At 45.3% G+C, this 12478-nt stretch overlaps 3 protein-coding genes across 3 annotated transcripts; all 3 read right to left on the reverse strand.

The window, feature by feature from the left end:
* Positions 1–511: 511 nt before the first annotated feature.
* LOC143430670 (uncharacterized) lies at positions 512–3461 on the reverse strand. The gene is made up of 8 exons (XM_076907047.1): positions 3387–3461; positions 3096–3313; positions 2495–2997; positions 2188–2358; positions 1820–1991; positions 1285–1728; positions 935–1133; positions 512–613 (listed from the first exon to the last, which is right to left on the reverse strand). The coding sequence occupies exons 1-8, from the start codon at positions 3387–3389 to the stop codon at positions 512–514; spliced, it is 1812 nt and encodes a 603-aa protein (XP_076763162.1). The 5' UTR covers positions 3390–3461.
* A 1228-nt stretch (positions 3462–4689) lies between these two features.
* LOC143430671 (hydrocephalus-inducing protein homolog) lies at positions 4690–9622 on the reverse strand. The gene is made up of 16 exons (XM_076907048.1): positions 9434–9622; positions 9124–9362; positions 8822–8941; positions 8676–8759; positions 8405–8586; positions 8010–8245; positions 7726–7950; positions 7461–7623; positions 7189–7391; positions 6799–7008; positions 6466–6702; positions 6029–6184; positions 5900–5963; positions 5532–5717; positions 5047–5303; positions 4690–4833 (listed from the first exon to the last, which is right to left on the reverse strand). Exons 1-16 carry the CDS (start codon positions 9620–9622, stop codon positions 4690–4692), a joined length of 2895 nt encoding a protein of 964 aa, XP_076763163.1.
* A 65-nt stretch (positions 9623–9687) lies between these two features.
* On the reverse strand, positions 9688–12173 carry LOC143430672 (hydrocephalus-inducing protein). The gene is made up of 9 exons (XM_076907049.1): positions 12035–12173; positions 11748–11949; positions 11477–11663; positions 11219–11343; positions 11046–11139; positions 10549–10927; positions 10189–10415; positions 9895–10134; positions 9688–9819 (listed from the first exon to the last, which is right to left on the reverse strand). Exons 1-9 carry the CDS (start codon positions 12171–12173, stop codon positions 9688–9690), a joined length of 1725 nt encoding a protein of 574 aa, XP_076763164.1.
* Between the last annotated feature and the right edge of the window lie 305 nt (positions 12174–12478).

Below are 12478 nucleotides of genomic sequence, written 5' to 3' on the forward strand. Positions count from 1 at the left end.
TCGAGTTCGTGGACTTTTTACCGGCCTCGTTCGCGTGTTTCGCCGGCTTTACTTTTCCTTTCCTCTTGCGCGTCTTCGAGCTCGCTACGTGGCTCCGTGCATCCTGCGAAATGGTCACGGTCTGCTTGAAAATTTATAACCGCGCGTCTCATATCCGACGCGTTGAATCTCGCGGGCTCGCAACCGCCAAGCTTTCGTGAATTATACAAAATGTTCGCGCCAAGTTAGACCAGCCATTGCCGAACTTTTAATTGTTTCGAAACAGTTGAAAGCTGATAAAGTCTCTCGCGATCGAATCTCGTTCTCGTTCTACGTATAAATCTGTCAGATTCTCGGAACGATTAGGCACGGTGGAATTTGATTGGTCGTGTAACGAGTTAGAGAAGAGTTTCGTGGGTTTCACAGAGGAACGAAGACGTTCAGACCTTCCCCTTAGCACGTTCCATCGTTCGTTCGATAAATCGAGCTCGCCTACGCGATGCCTCCGCCCTTCTGACCGGTAGAATTGCATTCAGATACATCTTCTTATCCTCGTCGGGAAGCTGATCGTACTCAGACAACGACATCTCGTCGATGTCCTGGATCCTCTGGTCGAGATCAGGCGCTCTCTCCTCTGCAAAGATGAAAATCTCGTTTTTCTGTGCCGTGGACAATGCTGTTCAATCTCTCGTAGCGAACGGCTGAACCGCTTTGAAGCAACGTTATCCGATAGATTCCCTCTCGATTAATCCTTTGCTGCCTCTACGCGAAGCTTCTGCACTCGTTTCCATTTTACCCTTTTCACGACTTTTTTAATTCACCTCGCGCGTTGGATCGTTGAATTGTTACGTTACAAGTGGCGTTAAATGGCAGCAAGCGATATGAAATTTGACATGAAATTGTATTTCGAATACTAGCATCGCTTATAATTGTAATAGATTAATTTGGATGATACTTTACCGATTTCTCTTCGAAGCTGCTCTACTTTGCTGTGATAACAGGCCATCGAGTTAAGAAAGACAACGAATTGAAGATACTCGATATGACCGACGATTCGCAACAGCGAGAGAAGAACTTCGTGCGCGTTGTTCCGCAGGAAATTGCTCTGCAAGCTTTGCACAACGAAACCCCGCTCGAGATCCTCCGCAGACAATCTGTGGACCGTTCGATTCGCGATAGAAATCAGTACGATTAACAATCCGTCGATTTATCAAAATCCACTCAGTCTACGAAAGAGTAAAAAAAAAAAGGACTTTTACATTCTAAACTGAAACTATAATCGTAGGGATTATTCTCGAAAGTAACCTTTCTCGAAGAGCTTCAGCTATTAACGCAGGACTAATCCCAAGGAACGTAGTTTCCTGCTTCATCCTCGCGCTTCTGTCCGCTTTGTCTCCTGGCGATTCGTGGATCGCACGAGCGTCGACTATCCTCTCCAATAATAAAATAGCTTGGATCTTGTATTCGTATCTGCTTAAAGAGTCCAGCGTTTCTAACTTCTCAGGGGCTGGAATTTTCCCGAGTTCCGTCAGTGGATCAGGATCGGCACGAAGTCGAAGGATTACTTCCTCTCGCGTGGCTGGTGCTTCAGTTTCAGTTGATTTCGACGTCCTCGTTTTCCTTCGACCCTTGGGGGAATCGGCTGTCCTCGAGGACTTGTCTCTTGGAGAACCTTTCCTTTTGCCTCGACTTCCCCGAGTCGATTCGGTTTCATCGGTTTCACGAGCGTCTTCGACGGCCAAACGATGTCTGATGACGATGGAACACGAATAGAAGAGAGAAAATGTTCGTTCGAACATTTCAGTTAACGTAGATGGAATCTGATTTGGAAAAATCTTACATCTGCTTCTCGTAAGCCTCCAAGTAACTCTCGTAGGTGTCATCGATAATCAGACGCATCTGAATCGAGCACGCGCTTCCGCCAAACGCGATCACTTCCGTGATCGCCTCGTCGATCCTGAGAACCGGGAGTTGCAGGACTTTGGCGCTTCTGCACGCAGCTTCTTGGTACTCTGAAGAAAATACAGATTCCTGAGTGTCGTCAACGACCCAACTTAATCGCCGATTAATAGCCATTGAACACGCATATTCGTGGAAATTCTGTCGGCATCCGCGACACGGATAAGCTCCACGCCAAGATAGATCGAGGTAGATAAAGCTTTCATTAAATTCATGAACGCATCGAGGACACGCGCAGCGATCGAGTACCAGTGAAAGGAGCCCCGTGGAAAATAACGCAGGCTCTCTTCAGCGGCTTCGAGGGACCCGGAAGATCGTTCGACGCGACGGATTTTCGCTGGATACTCGCGAAAAGTTCTTTCACCGGGTCTTTCATCCTGCTCTGGAAACCTGCTGCTTCATGGAGGCTGTCTATGTAGCCTGAAAGCAAGAATGCTATTATTCACTTACAGAGTATATAACTCGCGAGGTATAGCAATGATAATAGTAATAAATTAAGTTAGCAAGCAGTCACGAGCCTGATGTATCATTGAGGAAAAAGAAGTGGATAACTTACAGAAAAGCAGCTGTTGAATCTGTTCAGGATCGCTAGTAGGCAGAGGGAAATACTCTATCGAATTTTCTCCAAAAATTGAAAAGTCTGGACAATCTTTTTTGTCTGAATCCGTGCTGGACGTGTCGCTGGGAACTTCGCTTTTTTTTCCACGACGACTGGTCCTACGATGACTGCTTCTTCTTGACGTGGATTGTTGCGTGGATCGTGCTGTGTGTTTCCTTGATTTTCTTTTCGTACCACTTTTCACGCGCCTCCTTTCTCTTCTCTTTCCAACATCTAGTTCTGGGGTTTTTAATTCAGATACAACGTCTTCTTCTAATAGTTTTTGTTTGTCCAATTTCTCCATGGCTAATGCTCGAGACATCTCGTTTAACAAATCGTTGTAGAACTTGGTTAATTGCCAGGCCATTGGTTCGCCAGGCTTTCTAAGAGGTAGTAATATCTCTTTTGCCTTGTAATAATACAGTAAGGCTTTTGCTATGTGGTCCTCCGTCTGAAATGTGCTGGACAACATGATTGATTAATGGTGCAACGCGTGTAATAATAAATTGTCTTCATTGAGTCTAATAACCATAATAATTAATGTTGCAAAAATCCTTACTCGTCCAAGTGATGCCAAAAAAGCTCCATGGGATAATCGCACGCATTTTCGATCGTGAAAACCTTGTCCTGAATCTCCGTAAAAGGCACAGTGGGTAAAAACCGAATGACTGGTGCAATTATGTTCACCCTTTTCTCGATCCCGCGACCGATTAGCTTAACGATCTGCGTCTCGAAGCCCATCTTCACGATTATCTTCAATTTAGCCTCGATGTAACACTGAACCAAACGTTTCTCTCTTTTAAAATGACTCTTAAGTCACGAATTTCTAGCTTATCTTTCATCCGTTTACCATCTTTCGAGGCTTGAAATAGACACGAACTACTTCAGAATTGCCAGGGGTGCAGCGATTCGTTTCGCACTCCACGCTAAAAGGATACTCTTCTTGTCGCTTTTTTCGCGTGCCATCCAGTAACTTCGCCACCCACTCGCAATCGACCAATCCCCTGCGATATCGTTTAAAATTATCAGAGACTTAACGCGTACTAATGATTAATGGCGAGGTGAAGTGATTTCGACAAAAACGAAATAATCGAAGTGTTGACTGAAGTTATATTGACAGTGGAAACATCGAACGAGGAGTGAGCGAAATATGCGCGTGGATCGTTGCACGCTGGTTTATATGCACTCTGCTTCCGTTCGTATTACTCCATTCCGTGGTAAATGAAACGGGATCACAAATGAAACCGAGCTTAATCAAGATTCTGTTTAAAACGAGTATCAAGAAAAGATCTCGAGTAACGACACTCGGTATTCAAAGGGGAACCGCGAGGATTCGGCTCGTTACGCTTTAAGGGAAGTACGGTTCGCCGGAAACGTGCCGTTCCAGCGGACGGGGGAGTTAAAAATCTCGTATAAGAGAATCTCGTGTTTGCGGTTAAATATGGAGAGCGAGAAGTTCAATTTAGAAAGCGCATGCGATGGTTTCTGATACGGAACCGCAGTAAAAAGAGCTCTTTCGTGGAAGTGTGCTGCGAGGAAATTGAATTCGTAATACGTCGCTCCGTATTAATTTCGTAGCGAATGATATTATATTTATAGTTATCGAACGCACGCGATAAAACAGTCGTGAAAGAAAGAGAGGATGAAGAAATGCGAAATATGAGAAGGAAAAGAGGATGAAGAGGAAAAACATGGAGAGATATGCATCGAGTGACAGCTACGCCAATGCAGGCTCGAAGAAAACTGCGAATAATTCGTTGTTACGCCAATGACTCTCGCAAGCACCGAGGAACAGTGCTTTTTAGCCGACGAACAAAAAACTACCCCGCTCGAGCTGAGTCAGCAGCTTTTTATCGCTCCTCGTACTCGCGCACGCATTTCCAGGAATTTATATGGGTCACTAGGACGAGCTTCATTCATTTTTGGTACGTTACACGCGTGAATATACGAGGAGCCCTGGATCGGCGTAGAATCGTCCGATCTTGGTCGAACAAAAACAGAATTGTAAAACACAATCTCTTCTACGTGTCAACTATCTAATAACGAAGATATCGCGCGATTTAGGATACGTTCGAACAGTCAACTTCGCTACTTTAACTCGTACAATACTCGATTGTGGATGATTAAGTTTGTCAAGAAAAAAGAATAATATATTACTCGTTTCTGATTAAAACGCAGAGGACTAAACATTCTCCCACGACGACATCACGGAAGTCCAAAAATTTCGTATTAACGCTAACGTACGGATAAGTTACTATCCCCTTTATATTAATGGGAATCGTGCATCCGTGCGTAACCTGGAATAAATTCAATCATTTGTTAAACTCATGAGTGACAGATTAACACCATTATATATTCCATAACAAGAAAAAGAGATCAACAGCTCAGTAAAAAAAAAAAGATTTATTTCTGAAGAAACAAAAAAATACAAAAACTAATATTAAGCAATAATTAAGCAATAATTCTGATCGTGTGTAAGCACGAACGATCGATGCACTCTCGCATCGAACCTGTATATAGATCGTATGTTTCACTTCCGTGCTCCTTTCCAAAAACTTGTCCCTCGTCGGACACCAGATGACTTGAAGAACAGCAGACTCTCCGAGTGGTAGCTGAGACTGTTTCCTAAAATTCACTACGATGCCAGATCGTTCGAGGGGATCCTTTCTCCCAGCCGCTTTCATTTTCATCCCCACGTTCCACGGGCCGTAATTAATTACGCTCGCGGTATAATGAGCGGCGCGCTCGACGATCACGTAGCCCATATCTTCGGACAAAGTAGAAATGTATTCAGTTCGCGACTGGCGGATCATTAAAGAAAAATCTGTCGAGCTAATGGCCCGGGGTAGCGAATAAATTTTCGAACGAAGACACGCGGACGGTTGATGGTTGCCTCCCGAGTGCTTATGCGGTCGGTATAACGATGAGAGTTAACGGTGTACACGCGCAATTACGTCCCTGATAGCGGTAAGGGGGGCTAGGATGCGAGACGTACCAATAACGTGCTCGAATGAAAAAAGTTGAGGAATTGGCTCGTGCTTGCGAGTGGTGGTAGCGTGCTGCATTAAAATGTATGAATTTGCATCGACGAACTTCCTTGCCAAGTGCCTCTCCACCGCCATGTCGATGTCCATGATTCGTGGAAACGTCTCCTCGCGCGGAATAATGCACCACTCCTCGGCTGGAAGTAGGGGTAAGTCGCGTGTAAATATGGCGGGGACGGTTCAGCATGCCTAACATCTACCAGCACCGAGTCAATGAAATATTAATCCGACTGTTTTATAATAGAACCGCCTAATGTGCTCGGGTTTGCCGTGGGACTGGTAGTCCTTGAAATCAGAAGGGGATACGTGGAGCCGTTACCAGTTAGAATCCCCGCGTCCACGTCGAGCAGATCGTCCTTCTTCTCCGCGGCGATGTCCTCGACCTATCGTGCGGCGCGGAGCGGATAAAAATCTCTGCGGACATTTAGATAATCGCGCGATATCTTACGTTGAATATACGACTATCGGTCAGCGACTGGATGGCACGGTATTCCAGCTCGATCGAATGATAGCGAGGCGGTTTTCCTCGAGGTATGCGTGGATAAACTTGAGGGAGAGTGCCGCGAGCACTCACTTTTATGGGGATAGGCATCAAGTGGGCTATCTGGGAATTATTAACAGAGAGCAGGGCGAGCAAGTGTGAATTATTTAGTAAATTGCGGAACAGATTGACAGGAATGAACGAATACAAGATAGAGGATAAAAAAAACTATAAAAACCACTCTTACAGTATATACAGAAGAATTATACTGTCTCTGTGTATCTTGTCTTGCTCTCTTTTAAAAAATTTAACAAAATTCAGCGCAGTATTATCGAGTTTTCGATTTCTAAAGGAAGAATGTAATGAAATCAAACGTGTTATCTATCTGAAGGGTTTAATTCTACCTCCAATTGAAATTGATGATCGATAGAACCAAGGATCGTTGGCAAATGGTCCACGTGAAATTCCACGAACGACTCAGCGTCCACGGTTCCGCTGTTAGGCCAAACTCGCAACGATTGTGTATCAAAACCACCGATCGGCTGATTCGAAGCCGCCTCCGCGCCTTCTACTTTATATTCGAACGCAATCGCGCAGGTATTCCTCAGAACGAAAGCGCTGCGTTTGCGTTCCAAGAACAACTGCAACGTATTACACAATCCCAAGCGTAATGGCCAGCCGTTTCCTTTTGCTCGCGAGCATTAATCGTCGCAGAGAAAGACGAGAAACGTTACTACTTGTTGACCGAAATCGATAACGTCCGTGTCAATCTCGTATCGGACGGCGTCGGCGCGGGCGAGCACGCGAATCCTCTCGTTGGGTCCGCGAACGATCTCGCAGACGGCGGTGGCTTTTATTCGAAGCCGTTCGAAACCGTGAAATCCTACGTGGAGCCGTTGCACGGAATACGGAAGCACCGTACCCTCCTTTGGAACGATCTCCAGGACCTAAAACGATATTTCATACGTTGCTGACACGAATACGCGAAACAGAATGCTGCACCTTCTTCCAAGAAATTGATAATCATTCAACAAATCTGGTATTTCAACAAATCTGAACCATATACGGCTGTAATAATACTTGAAAGGGTTAAAGAATCACCAATCAATGACGCAATCTCTATTTACCTCGTTGATGTACGACTTCTTTGGCGGATCGGTACGCATACCTTCCAAGGCGATCAGATCTTCGTCACTCTTGAAGTATGGTATGACAATTGGTAGTAGAAATTCCCTGATTTCTTTGCTGGATACTAGGCAATCACTCGTCGCGGAATTCTTCTCTTCGATTGATGTTTCCGATTTACATTGGCGCGCCTCTGAAACGGGCGCTGCAACGAGATTCGATAAATCCGTGCGATGTGATTTACGAAGGAAACGCTAATTAAAACAGGCAGTACAATTCACGGGCGTGGTTATCCCTTTAAACGGCCCGTCTCCGCTTCCGTCTTGTCTATCGCTCACGCAAATATCCTCGTCTGCCTCTCTCGAAGCAGATGCCTCCTGAATTTCAGCTTCGCTCGTCTGCGATTTCGCCTCGCTCGACAAACAACATCCGCACTCCTTTAAACGTGCACGCAACAATTACCAGAGCTTTAAACGCTACCAATTAATGCGGAGAGCTATTCTTAAACGCGAACCATGAAACTCGGCTCATAAATTTACCAGTGGGATCGGTTCAGAGCTCACCAAGTGATCGCTATCCGTGTCACGTTCAATCTCGATGGAATCCGCGAGCCACAGGAATTTATACACGACCGGCACAGGACCGTTATTGGTCATCGTTAATATTTTCTCTGCGCTCGAGCCCAGCACGCAGTCAATTACGAAATCCGTCGGCTCTATGACGAAGTTCGGGAAATTCACGTAACCCTTGCACTTGATCGTGTCCTGAAACAAACATTGACGAGTCGTAACCAGTTAAATGATTTTTGAAAAACTAGACACACCTGATGGGGATGTTCCTTGTACTCCAGTCGAAGCGTGCCGCAATACTGCCTCGAGTAACGATCATCATTTTCGTCGAACGTGAAGAAAACGCGAATTCTTGTCGTGGCTCCGTCGATTAGGACGATTTTCATATCCTCCACGTGCTCTTCCGTGGCAGTAATCAAATAAAAAGGTGATTTGGTCGAAAGCTCGACGTTTAGATCCAGATTCGATTGATTGGTCACCAGTAATTCATCTGAACGAAAGGAAAGAGCAAGAAATGTAATCAAATCATCAGTAACGCGTTAAATGTATGGATATTTTGATTTCCATTTTTTGAGATTTTCTCAGCGTTTTTTCTCAACTTTAAAATACAAAATTCTGTACGCGAAATTAATGTATAAGACGATCGAACCAGTTTGCTGCAATTGATCAAAATCGGGGCCCAGATCCACGCGAAACGTTAGCTGCTTTCTGCTGAACAGAATCTGTGGTTCTGTCAAGGTAACCGTGAAAGACGACGTCCCGATCAGTTCCCGTTTCCCGATGCCCGTCGCGTGACCAAAAACGTACCACTCTTGCTGCACACGCTCGTTCCTACGTAAGAATGTTACACACGCGTGTACACGTGTCGAACAGCGTGATAAAGCGATTCCATTTCCGAGCGATTCCGCGATTCTACTCACACCTGCCAGAACAATCTGCAATCGACGCGTGCCACTTCTCCAGGAGGAATATCCACGATCTGAGGTTCGACGTGGAACTTCGCGCTGCGTTCAGATAAATCGATTTCGCAACGAGAGCAACGCGCGAGCTGGCATTTTCTACTTACGTTCGAGACACCGCGATTTCACCGCGCCTGAATTTTACTTCCGGCTCGGTCGACCAGATTATTTGATAGTTGCGTGTCCCACGATTCGTCAGAGTAATCGATCGACGGATTTCCTGTCGACTAAACAAGCACAGGAATGTATTACTCACGGATATTGATCTAGAATTAACGTACTGGCTCTCCTTGGCTGAATCGCCTCGACTAATATTTTCATACCTTCGAGGAAAGTGAAAGAACCCGCTGAAAAATTTACAGGCAAGACATTCGAACCAAGAAAAGCAATGTTAGAGAACCATCGAAACCTGAAGAGAACACCCCAGTCGAAGGTAGGGAATATCTGTGGCTCGAAGATTACGCTACATCCGTGACCAGTCGCCTCTACATCGACGAAGATGCTTCTACTGTTAACTATAGACAGTGTAATGCGGTCTTTATACTTGTCAGCGTCCAGAAGAAACAGTCTGACTGTGATCTTGATCGATCCGTTCGGCTCGAGCTCGCCAGACTCTGGTTCCACGCTCCACGGTGAACTTCTCCTGCCCTTTAATGGTGAAATTGAAGATTTATCTGGAATCGAATCTCCTCGAATGGAAACGACGAGTGAAATGGTACCAATGTCGCGTTGAACTGGGTAGGGATAGGTGAATCGCTGATCAGTTGGAATTCCATCGTCCTCTCTTCGAGAACCCTCAGCTCAGCGAAGTTCAAGGAATTCGGTACCGCGGAGACCACGGGTCCTTGCCCAGTGCACGCGAGAGTCAGACAGGACATAATTGGAGATGGCTCTCCCATGATCAACATACTGATCGAGGATTGCATTAATATCGAGTTTGGATAACTGGAATAACAATTGGAGTGCCCAGAATTTACTTTAACGAGACTTTCTGCGGACCCAGGACTCTGGTAATAATCGTCGCTTCGATGGTTTTCGACTGGCGAGGTTTGATGTATCCTTGGTAATTCGAGAGCGAACAAATCACTGGTGTATCCTCAGAAACCTGCATTCGAGGTAAATGAAGACCAACAAAGACAATCCATTATATCCTCGTGCCAACTGTTCGCTTTGACAGTACCTGTTGTGGAAGCAAATAAAAGTATCCATCTAAATAGGAATTGTTCTTCACGTCAAAGGATCTCGTGTAAGAGAAATTAACGAAGCACTGTTCGATGGTAATCTCCGATGGTACGATCGATAACGAAGCCACTTGGCCGCAAAATTTCACTGGCAACAGAACAGGGTCCGAGTCAGAGTCCCACATGTCGACTTGGAGGACCGTCTGACCGCTGCGGGCGATATTGGCCGTGTAAATGACCTGTGCGTAGTCAGACACGATTAGAATCTCTGTCGTGAGTAAAGGATGACAAACAGGATCGTCTACTTTTATCTTCTGCGAGCTGCGAGCACCAACCACCCCTTCTTTGGGGACCACGTGCAACTCTCGCGGATTGCTGGGGAAGCTGGGCTTGCTGTGAGCGTTTGCAAAATTTTCGTGGAGCACAGGAGGGTGGTGTCCATCGTTCGAGACGACGACTGTGAAGGCCACTGGTATAGGAGACAGGTTGTGCAGACGAACGTCTCGTCTTGTACTGAATCCTGAGAAAAAAGTCGTCGTCAAATTACTTCGTCTTTGAATCACAGCAGTGTTGCAAGGCACGAGTGACGTGTTGCGATCTGATAGATTCCCAATTCCTCTCTACTTAATAAAATGAAGACTGTTGTAACGCACCAAGAGCCGTCGTCCCGAAATCGAGCTTCTCCTTGTCAAAGTGCAAAGTCGGGCATATGATGCAGCCCCTGTAAGACAAAGTAGCAACGCGACCGTCAAAGGGTAGGCACCGTCTTTGGACCGATTCTCCACTGACTATCGATCGCGCGACGTACTTGATATGCAAGCTGAGAACCTCGAGGCTCTCCTTCACCACGAAATCGATCCTCTCGACGAAATCACCCTTGCGGTTCGACGAAAACGATAAATTGAAGGATTTGTGCTCGTCTGGCTTCAAACGAAGCGACGGGGGCGTCAGTTCGATCGTGCCGCCGAAATCGCTTGGTTTTAATCTGTGAACCAACGTGCCTGGAATGTGCCCTTTGTTCACCGCCACTACCTGAGACAACGATATCGTTCACTTTAAAAATCTTTCGTTACACTCATCGCTCGTAACCTGCAATTAGGGTTAATTTCTGTTGGGTACACTGGATCGCGTTACTAGACAAGACTTTTACCTCGTAATTGTGCACAGAACACATGTAAATGTTCCCTAAATCGATCATGAGCACGTTCAACTGAAGAACTGGTCCTTTACCTATTCCGTAAAGACTGTCATAGAAAAAGTATAATATTTAGCATAAAGTTAGCAAGCTTTGTTATTTAGTAAAATTTTGTTTCACGTTTTTACTTCAATGGTATCCTATCTTCGCGACCAGTCACTTCTAAGTAAGCAGTGCTGGTCACTTCGCCCACTTCCAGGGCACGATAGAAAATTGTGACATCTGTAGACGACTGTGGCCAGATTTCACCCTCCTATATAAAAAAGAATTAAGGATATATATTAAGCGCTCATTATTATTTTACCTATTTTGCTGTAATTATATTTTCTGACTTGTGAAAATATTTAGTGCTAGGATTATTTTTCTGAAATCTATGTGGTGTTCACCTGAGGCACGAACTTGAAGTATATATGATTGTACTCGAAGGTTTCCTTCGCCAGGAACTCGAGCTCGTCCACGTAGATGCGTTGATAAATCAGCTGATGAACGTCAGGGGTGCACACGTTGTAATGGTCGAGGTCCACGCAACGCGGCAGCTCGCTCTCGTAAACCAAATGGTACAGCTTTTTATAGCTACGACAACGACGTGTTTTTTTTTCCCCCTTTAGCTCGTCGGTCTTTATCTCCCGGTGAATCCCCTTTTCCTTTTTTGCTCACTGTTCTTTGCGCTCATTGTCCGCCTCGACGTTCTCGAGGAGCATCCACTTGTACCTGACGACGAAATTGCTTCTGTTGTGGATCGTGAGGATTTTACTCCTGGACAGACCCAGGAAAGTTTCCTCCATCCTAATCGTGCCTCTGTCGACTCGAATGGGGCAATTTTCTGCAGAACTTCGAAGATCTATCCGTAATTTTATTCCTTGAAGGGGAAGCAACGCGATATTATTAGCTAGCTGCGAGTGTCCGACCTTTTTCGATTATTTCTCCTTGGTCCCTCTAATCACCTGTGTCGTAGTCGAGGTAAAGGTTTCCTTGGAAGTCTCCAGCTTTGCTCGATAGAAAGTGTACAGTGAATTGAAGAGACTCTTCCTCCTCTAATCTACCTCTCGACGGCTCGATCCAGAAGCAAGGGCTATCGTTCATCTCGTAATTATTTATTTCGCAATGTTAATATCTTACTATTAATTTAAATTATTCACTTGTCGGTATAAAGACTGAAAATAGCTGGAGCATCGCCTACGTTGCGTACGAATACTGTTTTCAAAGAGGCGATCTTCACTGCTGTTAATGGTACTTCAATTTGATCAGGGAAATCTAGCATTCCTCTCGAACCGATCGCTGAAGTCACATATAACGATTTAGAAGACGAATATCGAAAATTAACGAAGATATTAAACGAAAATCTTACCTACGACTGGCACAGTCAGATCACCGTGGTCAGTCGCGAA

The sequence above is a fragment of the Xylocopa sonorina genome, chromosome 15 (genome assembly GCF_050948175.1).
Source record: "Xylocopa sonorina isolate GNS202 chromosome 15, iyXylSono1_principal, whole genome shotgun sequence".
In the NCBI taxonomy this organism is placed as follows: Eukaryota; Metazoa; Arthropoda; class Insecta; order Hymenoptera; family Apidae; genus Xylocopa; species Xylocopa sonorina.

Excerpts from the sequence above, each read along its gene's own strand:
- LOC143430670 (XM_076907047.1), bottom strand. Across the intron at positions 1,729-1,819 it reads GAGGCTTACGAGAAGCAGAT|ACATCGTTTGGCCGTCGAAG; the intron begins GTAAGATTTTTC and ends CATCGTCATCAG. Across the intron at positions 1,134-1,284 it reads GCTGAAGCTCTTCGAGAAAG|ATTGTCTGCGGAGGATCTCG; the intron begins GTTACTTTCGAG and ends AACGGTCCACAG.
- LOC143430671 (XM_076907048.1), bottom strand. The coding sequence starts at position 9,622 with ATGTTGATCATGGGAGAGCCATCTCCAATTATGTCCTGTCTGACTCTC. Across the intron at positions 7,009-7,188 it reads AGAAGTCGTACATCAACGAG|GTCCTGGAGATCGTTCCAAA; the intron begins GTAAATAGAGAT and ends ATATCGTTTTAG. Across the intron at positions 6,185-6,465 it reads ATCATCAATTTCAATTGGAG|ATAGCCCACTTGATGCCTAT; the intron begins GTAGAATTAAAC and ends AATAATTCCCAG.
- LOC143430672 (XM_076907049.1), bottom strand. The coding sequence starts at position 12,173 with ATGAACGATAGCCCTTGCTTCTGGATCGAGCCGTCGAGAGGTAGATTA. Across the intron at positions 11,664-11,747 it reads GACAATGAGCGCAAAGAACA|CTATAAAAAGCTGTACCATT; the intron begins GTGAGCAAAAAA and ends TCGTTGTCGTAG. Across the intron at positions 10,135-10,188 it reads AGATAAAAGTAGACGATCCT|GTCATTTACACGGCCAATAT; the intron begins GTTTGTCATCCT and ends GACTACGCACAG.